Source organism: Ambystoma mexicanum, chromosome 3p (genome assembly GCF_040938575.1).
Source record: "Ambystoma mexicanum isolate Mex_15411 chromosome 3p, UKY_AmexF1_1, whole genome shotgun sequence".
In the NCBI taxonomy this organism is placed as follows: domain Eukaryota; kingdom Metazoa; phylum Chordata; class Amphibia; order Caudata; family Ambystomatidae; genus Ambystoma; species Ambystoma mexicanum.
In genome coordinates, this window is record NC_090925.1 from 1,030,336,896 (window position 1) to 1,030,352,806 (window position 15,911).

The 15,911-nt window shown below is 49.2% G+C and overlaps 1 protein-coding gene across 3 annotated transcripts in view; it reads right to left on the reverse strand.

Moving 5' to 3' along the window:
• The window catches only part of ARHGAP40 (Rho GTPase activating protein 40), a 645,040-nt gene that overhangs the window by 546,025 nt on the left and 83,104 nt on the right, over positions 1–15,911 (reverse strand). For all 3 annotated transcript variants that reach the window (XM_069652367.1, XM_069652368.1, XM_069652366.1), the window contains exon 2: positions 13,403–13,456. Coding sequence is in view for 1 of the 3 variants with exons in the window: in XM_069652366.1 (XP_069508467.1) it covers positions 13,403–13,456 (54 nt within the window). In the remaining 2 variants the exon portion in view is untranslated. The remainder of the gene's footprint in view (positions 1–13,402; positions 13,457–15,911) is intronic.

Consider the following 15,911-nt stretch of genomic DNA (forward strand, 5'->3'; position numbering starts at 1 on the left):
AAAGACATTTGGACTCTGTTCAGAACATACCTGGGTGCTACCCCACCGGACACACAGAACTCAGATAGTGACTCCTCTGTACTCTTCTGTGACCTCTGCGACTCCCTCTCCCTCCTCCCCTCTGGCCTGACTCACTCTGCAGGGCACACACTCTAGGTCTTGATCTCCTCGGACCTCCCCCTCTCCATCCCTCTGACCACTCCTCTCTCCTGGAGCGATCACTCCCTCCTCTCATCTCATCTCTCCCTCTCTTCCCCCCCCAAGCCAAGCCTACCCCAACACTGCCACCTACCTTCTCGGACCTTCTCGGACATCCGGCCCATGAAGCGTGTGTCAGTTGAGGCTTTTGCTACCACTTTCTCTCCCCCCCCCCGCCACCTTTGGCTGTCTCACATCCTGACACAGTCCTGTCTCTGCTCTACTCTTCAATTTCTGATACGCTTGATGCTCTTGCCCCCGTCATGAGGATCCGTTTGAAGTCCAAAGCCAAGTGCAATCCCTGGTATGACTGACCTAGCTACACTTAAACGTAAGTGTAGGGCAGCTGAGAGGAAATGGAGGACTTCCCGTTTACCCTCTGACAAACTGGCCTGTCGCCTGCTATCAAGGCAATACCGACTCTCTATCCTCACCCAGAAGAGAGTCCACATTCAAGCTCATGTCTCTGCGACATATAACAACTCGGCCGAACTCTAAAATCTGCAAGGAGCTGGCCAACCCTGCTGCAGTCTCTACCCCTCCTGTTGCCTCCCAGGCTCGTTCTTCATTTAAAAAACCCAGGATATCCTGCCCACCCTCTCCACCCACACCCCTCCTCGTCCCTCTCCATCTGTGCTTGCTGACCCTCCTTTAGCCACCCTCCCACCATCCTTCTCATCCTTTTCTCTTTTCACCCCTGACAAGGTCGCTAGACAAGTCCAATCTATGAAAGCCTCTTCAAAACAGGTTCATCCCTGTTCCTCTAAAACCATCAAGGACCACATTGACACCCTCACTCCGACCCTTGCTGATTTTTGCAACCACTCCTTTGCCTCTGGATCCTTCCCCTCCCCTCTGAAGCACTCCTTTGTGCATCATCTTCTCAAGAAACCCACAGCTGATCCTTCGCTAACTATCGCCCAATTTCCATTACTCCCTTTCTTGGCAAACTCCTGGAAAAGTTGGCCATCTCTCAGCTTAACCGTCATTCCAATTCTGTTGGCTGTCTCCATGACCACCAGTCTGGCTTCATAGCTGCCAGAAGCACGGTAACTGCTCTCCTGAACATCCGTGAAGATCTGCTCTCCAACCTTGACTTTAACATTCCCTCTGTCCTCATCCTCCTCGATCTCTCTTCTGCCTTCAACACGGTCATCCATACCATCCTGCTCAACCGTCTCCGTGAAAACCTGGGTATCACTGATCAGGCTCTGGCCTGGCTGACCTCTTTCCTCTCAGATCGACACTCCCAGGTCCAACTTGGGTCCTTCCTTTCATCTTCCTCTCTACCTATGGTGTTCCCCAGGGGTCTAACCTCTCGCCCTGGCTTTTCAACCAATACCTGGCAATTCTCGCCCACTGCATTGCCACTTTCTGCTAAAATTTCCAGTGCTACGCTGACGGCACTCAACTCATTTTCAGGCTGCCCTCTGCCAGCTCCTCTCCCTCTCTCATCTCTGATTGCCTAACTGCCATTCAAGATTGGCGTGCCGCCAATGATCTTTGTCTGAATGCCAGCAAGACGGAGATCCTCCTTTTCGGCACACTTTCACCATCCTTTCATCTCTGAGGTCTCTACAAAGTCAAATTTCCGACTGCACCTCCTCAGAGGTACTCTGCCTTTCCTTTCATTCCCCCAGAAGCTCATGGTATCCCAAGCTCTGGTTCTCTCTAGTTTGGACTATTGTAACAGCCTCTTTCTAAATCTACCTGCCTCTACTCTCTGCCCTCTGCAACTAATCCAGAACAGGACTGCAAGACTTGTCCTTGGCCTCAAGCCTTGGGATCATATCTCTCCAGCTCTGAAATCTCTCCGCTGGCTCCCAGTGGATGCAAGGATTAAATTCAAAACCCTCTGCATTGCCACAAGGCTTTCTGGGGCCAAAATACCTTCAGCTATCCCTCCGCAAATACCTCCCATCTCGAGCTCTTTGCTCCTCTACCTCCAACTCCCTCAGGGTCAGTCGTTTTTCAAAGAAACGAGCTGGTGATAGATCTCGGTCTTCGGCTGGGACCTCCCTCTGGAACAGCCTCCCTGCCACTCTAAAACTTGAGGAGAACCATCTCCGGTTCCGCAAGCACCTCAAGACCTTCCTCTGTTCTTCTGCCTTCGCTCCCCCTCTCCCCTGCTGATCTGTTCCCTCTTGGCACCATGCACCTGTCCACCCTCTGTCCTTCGGGCCCAGGTACCTGCTCACACTGCCTCCGGGCCACCCCTTGCACTAGGGTCTCTATCTGTACCCATACTGCCCCCCCTTTTTCTTCCTGCACTTATCAGACCTACCCTGTCTGCTGCCTCAAACATAGCACTTGCAAATTGCTGGTTGCATTACCACTGTTTGTTGCCTTTATTATTTATTTATTGTTATTTATCTGTTTCTCCTCTGCTTCGCACTTTCCACTTCTCCCCCTTCCATGCACTTTTCCCCTCCCCCATCTCCCATGCACTTGCGCGTTCTCAATGTCACTGGGCCTAGTAAGATCGCTGTTTTGTTCTCCCCTGTGCCCCTGAATTGCCTTGTCGCGCTCTGAAAAACTTGTGTATGAGCGCGATAGAAATAAAATATCAATCAATCAACGCACCACGTAACCTCTCAACCCGGAACCTCTTTGTAACTAAAAATAATGTAACTGTGTAAGCATATATGTTCAATGTATGGACTGAAGGGGGGAGGAAGGGAATCATTATTAAAAGTACATGCATCTTTAGGTTGGAGGGAAATTGAAGCGAGTGTGATGTGACATCCAAACCAAAAATAAAGTTAAAAAAAAAAAGAATGTAAGAGATATAAGTAGAGACCGTATGTTGAGACCTATTTCAAGGAAAATTGTCATAAAGCAGGCATTAAATCCAGTGCAAGGCCCACAAGTTTATGGGAGGAGCTACAGGAGCTCATTAAAGAAAACGTCAAAAAACTATCAGGAAAGATATCTTAAAGAATCCTATAGTCTAAACAGACACATTTGTGTATCAATAACCACAGGCGATAAGATACAAACTTAAAGGGAAAGTCACTGAGACGAATACAAGAAGAAAGACGACTAGGAGAGGAGATACTCTCTTGGCCTATTTTGTGTAATTCATATCAGTGGTAGGGTCAGGTGGAAGTAGGTTTGGGACGGAGGACATAATATACTTTTTGACTTCCTGACGACAAACAAGCACCTTTAGTTAATTTAGATAGATAGGGCATTCCCTCTAGTAATGGGGAAAGATAGGCCTTTTTCTTATATTTTCATTAATGGAAGATAACGGGTCCTCCATGTCCGACTCCTTCTTCCGACCCGCCACAGCACACACAAATAACTCTGCTTGGCAAGCATTTACATTTCCCCAATTTTGTTCAGGTCTCAATGCATCGGCAGAGTGTGAGATGTGGACGCCTTGCAGGATTAATGTAGAGTCATATCTTAAAATTCAAAGGTGGAGTCCAAGTAGGTAGAACTGCCTAGGACTGCTTGTTATCAGTGAAGACAATATTGTGCCTGGTGGTACATTACTTCTCTTCAAGAGAGGAGACAAACAAGTGTACCCTTTTATAACGGTGCAGTTACCAACAAGCACTGGCAAAGGTAATAGTTATGTTTCATTCACAGAGCCCCAAGCATTGTGAGGCGACACAGTATTCAAGACTTTTCATTGTGGTGGATTTACAGATTAGTGGATTTATCTTGGGCGAACTGGAGATAACTTTTGGGCCATTTCGCCACATTGAGGAAGAATGTGCCACCCACGCTTTGGGTGTCCATTGGAAAGCAGGGAATTGTTTAGCAATTAATATGCCGTTAGCGCACTTGTTGATTTCCCATTGGTTTTCTTTTCAGTGGCAAATGAATACCATTGATTGGTTGTCTTCACTTTAGTGGCAAATGAACACCACTTGATGAAAGGATTTAATTTAGAACATTAATCCATGATGTAGTAGAGATACTGCAAGTATCTTGTTTGTCTTTAAATTCCACAGGAGATGCGCACACATGGCAGTCAGACAACACAAGTAATGGGTTGTTGCCTTCCTGTCTTTGCGATTCAGGGTTCAGTTGATCAACTCAGGAGAACTGACCTGATCCACGCAATTTTTGTGATGAAATTTGTAAGTGCACTCATTTATGTCTGTATTATGTTGGTAGACGTGTTGCATGGGAGAAGAATACATTGTGACTTAGTCATGGCTCCTTTTATCCTTGTTCTGTTTAGGATACACCTGTCCTGATGAAAACCTTTTCCTCGAACAGAAGGGATGTTGAAATTAGGAGGAGCGGAAAATAAGTAGACCCTCCGGAAAAGCGCTATTAAAACCTGGAAGACAGTTGTTAAAGCTTCCTCACCTAGTAGACTGTGGTTCTTTCCATTGATTATGGTTGTTTCAAATCAATTAGGACACCTATGCTTAGGGTTTAGATTCTAGGGTGTACAAATATTGTTGACCCACGCCTATTAGTGGCGTGTATATATATTCTTCTATCATTAACCCACAATTAGCGGATTGTGGTGGTGGATATTAGCACATTGCATTTTATGATATTTTATGTGTATGTATATTGTGATGTTTTTATATGATAAAACTGTATTTGTATTTTCCTATGTGTATTATGTGTTTCCAACAAACTATTAACCAGATACGGCGGCATAACTTATGTTATAAATTACATCCTCATTCTATTTTGTGTGTAGCAAAGATAACCATTTTGGCATTGATAAACAGGACTAGTTTGGTTACAGGCCTCCTCCTACGTCCCAGACAGAGATAGTCAAGGCAGTGCGCATCGGATAAGTAGGATCTGCACATGAGCAAAGTGCAGCGTGCCTGCTACATAGGACATTTTTGCAAACACAATGCCAGGTTTTCCTAAACCCGCTATGCAAAATATGTGCCTTTTTACATAGCACATGAGCACCACCTTAAGTGGAAAAATAACATGCATTTAGCAATGCAAACAGTTTTTGCTTTTGTGTCGCCACTGCCATAGTGGTATTAACTGGACATCGATGATAGAAGCTGCAAAATGGTGCGAGTACCTGAGCATATAATAGCAGTACCTTGCAAATGCCTAATACTTGAACACAAGCCAAAGGTGTTGGTTTTGCAAGAGCTGGCTTTTAACAGGGCTTCAGTGGAGGACACATCAGCCGGTCAGATAGCACAGCGAGTTGAATGCTCGCCCCTGACATCTGTGCGCAGCTTGCTGTGATAGGTTCGATTTGTGGCAAGGTCAACTCAGCCTTTCATCCTTCCGAGGTCGATAAATTTAGTACCACTCTGTGCGATAATATCATCATCTGTTATTTCAGTGCTCTGAGACCCATGGGTGTATAGCGCTATGTAAGAAATAGATATTATTATAATAAATCTTGTAGCTGAAGGCAGACCTGGTTAAGACATTTTTATTACACCAGTAACATATTTACAACTCCAATTAAGTCATTAACTCTCAAAAGACTGCTTCGAAAAAACACTGGCAGGCACTTTCAGGACAAATTTAGATGGTAAGGCTTAATAAAGTTAGCTCAAAGACATTCCAGAAGGATGTGTTTTGGGTGGTAGGGGCAGGAAGTGGGTGGGAATGGCCATTAGCATGGCCATGGACAGTCAATGGGTGGTTAAATAACCAAACACCTACATTCCTTGTGTCCATCCTCATATGCCATTTCTCCCCAACTGTATTCTAGTGCAATCGTTTTAGCTTATAGGTGGCGCTAAAACTAAAAATGATGAGACTTGTTGAGGCGTGGCTTGGAGCGCCATCGATGTGGCTGCTCCCCTAAGGCCAGCCGAATGAAGCCCGCCGCAAAAACAAAAAAGATGCGTCGTCCCGCTACCCAGCTCGGGCCCAATTAACACCCAGAGCGTCGAAACACCCAAGGCGTGACTAGGCCGAAGAAGGGAGCATAACGCTCAATTGGGACAAAGTTATTCAGCCGGGCCTCTGAACTCTGAACGGCGCCGAAAAATGCAAGATGGCGGCCGCACCTACCCCCGGAGATCAGAGGCAGCACCGACGGCTCCCATGGCATCTACCATCCTCCAGAGCCCTGAGGACGGCCCCCAGCAACAGCGCAGCCAACCCGGGACCCGAGACTGCAGAGGACACGCAGCATCACTCTCGACCCGTGGCCGAGTGGGAGGTCCCCTCGGAATCCCCTCCTGCAGCTACACTGAAGCATTCGGCCCCGGCAGGCCGCACAGCGAGGTCCGCGGTGCCCCTCAAGGCTGGGGGAGCCCCTCCCCCACAGCGTACTCCGCACCGACCCGTGACCTGCGGGGTGCAGCGCCTTTCCTATGCGGGATCACAGCTTCGGCTCCATAGAGGACGGCGGCACAGTCGCTGCATCATCAGGTAGGGGCTGCTGAGGGGCGAGGGAGGGGTGGGGGCCCTCTCACCGCCGACCCGGGCCTCCACCAGAGGAGCTTACAGTACACGCACCAAAGGGGTGCAGAGAGGCAGCTTCCCCGGCAGCCCCTGGAACTCTCTTCATTCCACTTTCGACGCGGATCAGTGCCAGTGGGAGAGATACAGCCAGCACTGAGCCCGCGCTCTCGACTCCTGGGGCGCCCCGGCCCATACCCATATGCAGCGCCTCTCCTCTGGCCCGAGAAGCGGAGGAACCTCCTCACTCTCTCCCACAATATGTTGGATGAAGTTGGGGTCTGGTGAGCTCATCAGACCCCACCCAGTAAGCCCTGGGGGCCCACCTACACCCATCTCCAGGCCTACGCCCCCCCCCAACCTGCAGCCCCAAGTCCTGGAACTCACAGCTACCACTCAGCAGGGGCGGGCACTAGATCGGGTTGCCCTGCTTCGGCTCCAAGGAGGAGGCTCTGACCCCATATCGTTCTCCGAAGCGGCACACCTCAGCTATCCACTTCATGGGGCGCCCCGGCCCACCTCCCCACTCAGGCTCCTTTACCTAACCTGCGACCTGAGGGGATCCATTAGATTTAATGTCTCTCTGTGGCGGAGTGATTTACCTCCTCTCCCCACCAGACAGAGGGGACATATTCTCCACCCAAAATCCTCAGACCTGTCGGGACTGACCCTCTACCCTGGGGAGCCTCACGCTTGCAGACTCCAGGACCAACACCCCCAAGCCTTAACCGGCGCCCCCGTAGCTGAACGCAAAACCAGCCTCTCTAATACCTCCTCCGCCCCACGATCCAGCACTATGTCCAAACAAACGAAAACAAGCAAAAACGCTGACATGGCCACCATGCTTACAGCATCAGACAGGGGGAAAAAAACCTGACCTTGCCAAGCCTACCCCACATGATTCCCAGGAGGGGGGATGGGGGGGAATACCCCGGCTACCAGGGGCGACCGATTGGCGTTCATGGTAGACATTAAAGCTGAATGTAGGTCCTGCATGTCTGAACTCCCCACCAAACTGGAGCAAACCGACCACAGGGTAACTGAGGTGGAGCAAAGGCTGGGTGAGGTCGAGGACCGCTCCAAGGACCAGGCAACCACACTAGGGGACATTCAACAAGCAGTAAGAGCTCTCCAAGACAAATGTGAAATCCTCGAGTTCAAGCAGGAGGACTTGGAGAACAGGGCCCGCCGCAACAACCTTCGGATCCGGGGAATCCCATCCTCAGTCCCAGACAAAAACCTGCCAGAATATGTAGGGGACTTCTTCCAGACCCTCCTCCCGCAATTGGACGAAACCCAATTACTGCTAGATCGTACCCACAGACTGCGCCCACGCCGGGGGGTAGACTCGGACCTCCATCCAGATGTCATCACTAGAGTCCATTTCTTCTCCACGAAAGAAGCCATCTCCGCTATCAGCCGCTTACGAGATGAGCTCACCTTTCAGGGCGTGCCTCTCCAGATCTATCAAGATCTCTCGCTCCTGACTTTCCAGAGGAGAAAGGCGCTCCGACCCCTGGCCCTCTTCCTTCAGGAAGGTCAAGTCCGGTACAGATGGCTTTTCCCAACGGCACTGCAATTTTCATTTAATGGCTCTATGCAGAGAATTAGCCACCTGGAAGATGCCAGTAAGATCATGCACCCGACTTCCCCCAAAGAGGCCACTTCACCGAAACCCGGAGGCAACAGGGAGCCCTGAGGCAGCCCCTCCCCCGCAACCCAGGCGGTACTCATGGTCAAGGGCATCTCGAAACAAGAGGAGGAGGTAAACAGTTCACTATAGGATCCGTTGCTGCACTATCGGACTAGACACCCAACCCTTTTCTACTGCAAAGCGCCAGTTCCGGCCCTGCACAAGATCATTACTACCCATTGCGGCGGGCTTCACCCACGGCCCATGCCCATTCCAAGGTATGTTCCATCTTTGTGTCCTTGGAAACACACGTTATTCCTACTGTCTCAAATGGCCCTGTTGGCCATGGGTTTGGCCGCACTCACAATGTCGACCACCCCTCCAGTTAAAAAGTTGGCTTCCCGTTGGGGGCCGGTGTTAAAACCCCAAGAGCAGGACAGCGCGCATCCAACCCACTCCTATGATGGCAACTAATAGGTGCTCTCCCAACTCCCCCCCCCGGATCAGAGGGTGACTGAGGCATTAGCCCGTGAGCATCAGACATTACGGTGCCTCTCGCTAAACGTTAACGGGCTGAACGCCCCCTCCAAGCACAAGTCGATCCTACAGAAACTACAAGATGAAGAAGCTGGGGTGGCGATGCTCCAAGAAACTCATCTCCTTCCGGCAGACTTTGGACGCCTACGATCCCGTATATACCCACGTCAGTTCCTCACCTCGGGAGACTCTAAGAAAGGGGGCACAGCATTCCTGTTTAGGAAAGACCTAAATCCCCAGATATTGGACACAATAACCTGCCCAGAAGGCTGCTTCGTGGCAATTAAATGCCTTTTACTGGGAGACCTCTATACCTTCGTATCAGCATACGCCCCCAGTCCGGGGCAGGCAAGCTTCTACGACTCATTGGGTACCTCCCTCTCTGGCTTCATAGAAGGCCAAACAATAATAGGAGGAGACTTCAATGGAGTACCAGACCCCACCAGAGATAAATCCCACCCCCCCCGCTCCTGGTGATTTCACACAAGCCCTTAGCCTCCTGCGCCTCCTCAGAACCCTGGAAGTAGTGGACACATGGCGGGTGCTCCACCCCACCGAGAAAGATTATTCCTTTTTCTCCCATGTTCATCCAACTTTCTCAAGAATTGACCTCCTCCTAACTTCGCCCCAAACCCTCGCTTTCGCCAATGAGGTGGATATCTATCCATCGGTCCAAGGATTCTATCGGATCATGCTCCAATGATAATGGAGCTTCGAATCCAGGACCCCAAAGCCAACACCCCACGCAGATGGTCGCTCTACAACCCGATCCTCAATGACATGCTAATTAGAGACAAGATCGCAACCACTATTAAGAATTTCTTCAAGGAGAACTCGGTCATGGACACCTCCCCTGCTAACAATTGGGACGCGATGAAAGCAGTGATTAGGGGAGCCCTGATAGCTCAAGGGGTGGCATTCTACCGCAACCGGAGACAAACCCGGCAAGCCCTGGAAGAGGAACTGCAAACAGCAGAAGATGCTCAAAAGAAGAAAGGGTGGTCCCCCAGGACTCAACGAGCCATCCGCACAGACAGAAAGAAGCTAGAGTCCCACTACGCAGAGCATACCGCGCAACTATTGGCCAAGACCAGGCAATTCCATTATGCCAAGAACAAAGCTAACAAGCTACTGGTAGCTAACATGGCCAAAACGAGACGCACCAATACCATCACAGGGCTCCGAGACCCACAAGGGGTGACTCACTACACTGAGATAAAGAAACAACAACTGGCGGTGGACCACCTGACCCGACCCACGTAATGACTGCACCCCCATGAGACAGGTCCAAACAAGAGTAATACCTGCGGGGGGGCAGCCTTGCCACGCCTACCTGACCCAATGAGAGAGAGGCTGGAGGCACCAATTATGGACGAGGAGGTCAACGCAGCCATCAAAGCTCTCCTCGAGATTCTATAAAATATTCAAACCCCAGCTGATCCCCCATCTGGTGACACTGTTCAACTCATTCAAAGAGACCGGCTCCGTGACCCCTTCAATGCAGGAGTCCACAACTATCCTCCTTCCTAAGCCAGGGAAGGACCCGAGGGACCCAGCCTCGTATAGACCAATCGTCCTTCTAAACATAGACGCCGACCTCTACTCCAAGATCCTGGCCAACCGGCTGTCACACATACTTCCAGATATAATCCACCCTGACTAAACGGGCTTCATTCTGAACAGAGCTGCAGGAGACAATATTCGGAGAACCCTGAACCTGGTAGACATTACCCATTGAAACTCCCATACCCTCGCTCCGATGGCCCTTGAAACCACCAAAGCATTCGACAGGGTAGACCAGTCATTCATGGAGCGCACAAAGTCTTCGGTCCAACGTTCCAGTCTATGGTGCTGGCCAACTACAAAGCCCCTAAAACCCTCCTGAGGATCAATGGCGCCCTCTCAACCCCGATCTCCATGACCTGTGGGACAAGACCGGGCTGCCCGCTGTCTCCCCTTCTCTTCGCACTAACAATGGAACCCTTCGACCAGAGGATCAGGCGGAACAAGCTTATCAAGGGCCCGCAGGTTGGCTCATCCCAACACAAAATTGCATTATACGCTGACGACGTTTTGCTGACGCTCTCGGAAGCTAGCACCTCAGCGAGGCACGCCTTGGCGGAAATAAAGAACTACGGGGAGGTCACCGGCTTCACTGTCAACTTCTCCAAATCAGTGGCCCTGGGCATCGGCCTCCAACGGGAGGAACGGGAGGCACTAACTAGGCTGTGCCCGATCAGGTGGCAGGAAAAGTCCATCCCCTATCTGGGAGTTCACATCGCGGCAAACCCAAAAGACACACATCAGGCAAACTTCCCCAGACTATTCCGAGAACTGGAAGGGGACCTGAAGTGCTGGACCACACAGGAAATCTCACTAATGGGACAAATCACGGCCGCCAAAATGAACTTGCTCCTGAGATTTCTCTATGCCTGCTCCTCCCTCGCAGTAGCCATCCCAGCACCAGCCCTTCAGGAGCTACAAAGGAAAATGCTAAAGTTCATATGGAGGGGCAAGAAGGCCAGAATCCCCCACAAGACTCTGGTTGGACTGGGGGTCCCCGATCTCCGGGCATATAAAACAGCAGCGCAGCTGGCACACATCCACGCCTGGCAGATAAGTACAGACCGCCCCAGATGGGTGGAACTGGAGCAAGCTCAACTTCCACTCCCCCTGCGATTCCTCCCACATAGCCAGCCCCCCTTAGAGAGCGCTGGAGGAACCTCTTGCGGACGACCAAACACACGCTAAACTCCTGGGACTGGGCTCTGAAACAAAAGGGAATCCCGAGAGGTCAAAGTCCCCTCTCACCAATCTTTCATAACCCAAACTTCTCGCTGGGGACAAACCCCTGTAACTTCCAGAACTGGATAGACCGGGGCCTCGTAACCCTGGAACAGCTATACTTCGGGAACAAACCCCCGCACCTTCGAACAGTGCAAGGAGGTGTTTCAACTCCAGGAAAGAGATAGATTCACTTACTGCCAGCTCCGCCACTGGTGCTCGCACCCCCAGATACTCCAGGCGGCCAAATGCCCCCTCACTCCCGTTGAGCTAACGCTTAAGGACCTAGCATCTAGAGGCAGAACCTCAACCCTATACAGACGCTTCCAGGGGGACTTCCTAATGGCAAAAACTCGAGGCATGGCCCAATGGGAGGCTGACCTGGGTCACTCGATCGACAATCAAACCTAGGTAGACAACTGGACGCGCACCCACACCTCATCCACCTGTGTCACCAACAAGGAATGCGCATACAAGCTCATGCTGCGATGGTACTACTCCCCGCTTAGGCTACACCACATGAACCCATGAGTGGACTGCTCCTGCTGGAGGGGAAGCGCCCAGCCTGGCTCCTTCTTTCACATGTGGTGGACCTGCCCCAAGAACCAGCAATTCTGGGTCCAGTGCCTGGCGACTATCGAACAGATTACGGGGAGCGCGCTCCCACTGGAACCTGAAACCGTCCTACTGGGGGTCCCGACCCCCGGGGTCTACCCCCGCTCCGGAAACAGAGCGGGACTATTAACGCAATGCCTCCTGACAGGCAAAACTGTGCTGGCCCGCTTCTGGAAGTCCCCGGATGGCCATGCATGTTTCTCACTGGTGGGGAAAATTATGGGACGTCCTCACCGCGGAAAAGGTAACCGCGGCGAGGGCGGGAGTCCTGCACCGCTTCCAGAACATCTGGGCCCCAGTGCTGCACTATGACCAGCGATTCCCCGCCTGGACATTCAGACCGATCAACACCCGATGGGCTCTGAAGGATCAGGAGTCCACTTGAGAGGTAGTCCACCTGAGCTGCGGAACGAAAGTACTGGGAGAGGGAGACAGAGGACTGGAGAGGGGAAGTGTGGGAGGGGACAGAGTATGAACTCAAGGGAACTATTAAAAACAAGCAATGTTGTCGTGCCATGCTATTTGTAACCTGTTCCTGTCTTGGTTTAAAATAAACTAAAAATTATGGCAAAAGTAGTAGCCTCATGGAGTTATAAGAGATTGCACAAGCATTTCCGCCACCCCTATTTGTTCTGGGTTAAACAAGTAATCCACTGTAAAGCCGTGCTTGCATAACTTATAACTGAGCAGGTAAGGCAACCTCTTACATCATCTGCATTACTCACTAAAGTTTATGCACCTATTAAACGAGTATGACTCAGGTAGATATGTAAAAAGAAACAGGGTAACTGTCCAGTATGCATCCGAGAAGCATTTTAAACAGCCCAATCAGGAAAACCACAAGTACAGCACACTTTGGTTATAATTAATTCATTGGTTTCACAACATTCGAGGCCCTGATGAGCGCCCACGACCACATGTGTACCATTGCACAACCTGATGTGTAGTGACAAAACTGGCGCTAAAAATAAACTTCATGACCGACTCATTCATTACCATTGACAAACATGGTTCCATTGCCATTAATAGAAAGTTCCTTCCCCCCACAATTACGGTTATTGATATCATGGCACCCAAGAGTTAATTAATGCGTACAAGTATACATTATGAATGCGCTACCATCATGCTGCATAATTGGTACTATTTGTTTGGCAGCATGCGTTCTTGCATAGCAATGAAATTACCTAAAACCAAACCACAGTGCGTTTAATGAATTCTCAAGCAGACGCTAGCCCATGCTTTATAAAGATTGCTACGGGCACTTACCCCAATTAGAAGACTCCTTATTAAACTCCCTGGTGCACAGTACAGGAATCGAATCTAAAAAAAGAAAATACAAGTAGAATGAAATAAATGTGTGAATGAACTCTGAAAATATGAATGTGTGCATGCGCAAACGAAGTTGTGCAGGGACATAATCGGTGCAGAATTACAAACTTGGGCAATTGGCATTTGCAAATGTGGGATGGGCGTTTTATACAAATTAACCAGTAATAAGAGCAAGCAATGCAAAAAAGATGCGTTTGCCATGCCGATACTTGCACGCACTTGCTCAAATTGGGAGTTTAAACTGCTCAAACTTTCCCTCCCAAATGAACAAGCCTCCTCGCAATATAAACAAAGGAGGATTTCCTAACATCCAAATATTTGATAATGAGGGTTGGCAAAGCCCGTCGCTGGATCGAGCTGAATATCGCGTTCGACATTTGGCAGTCCTCCAAGATCTCGCAGGATCCGTTGGCGCAAAATAGATCCGCAAATGGATTGCGAGATTCGGAACCTGGGACATTCAATCATCAGCAAATCAACCTCTGAACGTCCTACAGAGCGTAGGCAGGGGCCAGTCAGAACCACCAACTCGCTTAGGCAGTTGGATGAAACGATAAAAAGACCCACTTGCTTCCTGGATCTCCGTCGGTTGGTGCTGGACTGCTAGAAGGAAGCACAGGGCTGAAGACTTTATTTTTTATTATTTGTACAGGATTTGATAAACAAATCTTTACAAAACTAAAACATGTGATTACAATATAAAAACATATTATTCCAGCTCTGAAATTATTCCCTTCATAAATCAACAACAAGTTATCAAGAAAAAAGAGAAGAAGCAAACTTCAAACAAGAATACAACTAAAACACTTCATAAATACTTAAAAAACTGCCAACTGAAAATTTAAATATAATCCAAAATATCTCCATTCCCAACTAAAAAATATGTATCCCGTTTCCTTGATAAAACTTTTGTTTCATACAAAAGCCAACACAACTACCTCTCCCTTTTTCCCACTTTACCATGGTCGTTTACCTGATGGCAACAGACTCAATAGGCTTTATCCGGTAGAACCATTAGGCACCCCAATGGAGACAACTCCACAGATCGGTGATAAAAAGTAAACCAAAGCGATTTTTTGCGATACTGATGGGCTGTGGAGCATCTGCCACCATAGGGCATCAGAGTTTACACCTTCTAAATTTGAAACAAACCTTTTAAACACATTGATCCGTTCCAGAAGTAATGCTTTACAATACAACAGTAAATGAGCAAGAGCTTCTTTAACCTCCTTAACTTTACAGAATCGGCAACTATACATTCCGGTTTGTGCCCCAGAGGCTGTATTACGCGCTCTAATTTCAACAATTTCACCTGTCAAACAGACATTGTACCGAAATCTCATGTAAGCATTTCTCCACCCTTTACTAGGAAATTTGCACAGATATGCCTCTAAACCGCCGAGTTTCTTTTGATGTGTAACCAGATACCTAAATAGTGCAATTGAGGCAACTTTCTCTGCCGTTGCAGCCCAATCTGCAAACTGTAAAAACTTCTTAACTCGCACCGGGTTTTCAATTAGGGTACTGATGGTGAGGTCCAAACCTTCTAGAATTTTAATAGATAATACCTGCAGCTTTATTACGGTTTCATCCTGTGTGGGACCTACCTTCAGACCCTCACTCAGAATTCTATTCAAGTTGTTCCCCAAGTCGACAACCAACCTTCTATACAACGACAATTTGCGGCAAAGAACATGATACTCAAAAGATAACATCCGTATATCATATCGCAATACCTCAATCGGAATCGATTTTGGGAGCCAAAACAGTAAAGTCTTTCATATCTTGGACTCAAATGTCTTAATATCAAAACTGAGACTCTCTGGAAATAACTCCAAGCCATATGAAATCTTTGGCATAACCTTCAGTTTTGTGGAACCAAATTAATGGGATTAAAGAGAATCTTCCATATTTTTGATCAACTTTTCTCATTTGAATAATTTCTAAGGATATTTTCTTCAATAGATACATTTAAGAAGTCTCTCTACGAAGAGTATCAAAAATCGGGTATCCGGGGGGGCGTGGCTTGATGGCTATTTGAGAGGACGTTCCTTGGAGGAGCTCCCGATGAGCCGATCTTGATCCTGGGGAAAAAGTGATGGTTTTTGGCGGACTTTCGAGCCCACGGTGCATCTAATGGCGTATGAAAGTGGGGGGCATACGTTGCGTGCCCTCCCCAACGGCGAGACTGCATATTCACGGAACTAGACCCCGAAGAAGTTGGCAGTCACGCAAAGGAAGGGGAGCACCCAAGATGGCCGCCTGTGGACAAAGGGCCATAAAAGGTCCGACGAGCTGAGGAAGACAAGGTTGGTCGGAACGTGGGCGAGCCCAACCAGATAGACGGGTCGCATGCGCCTCGGGCTGAAAACAAGAACATAAGGGCCCCCACTGCAGAGGCCATGGGTTGTAGCGGGCTAGCAGAGTGAACCCAGGTTCAGCGAAA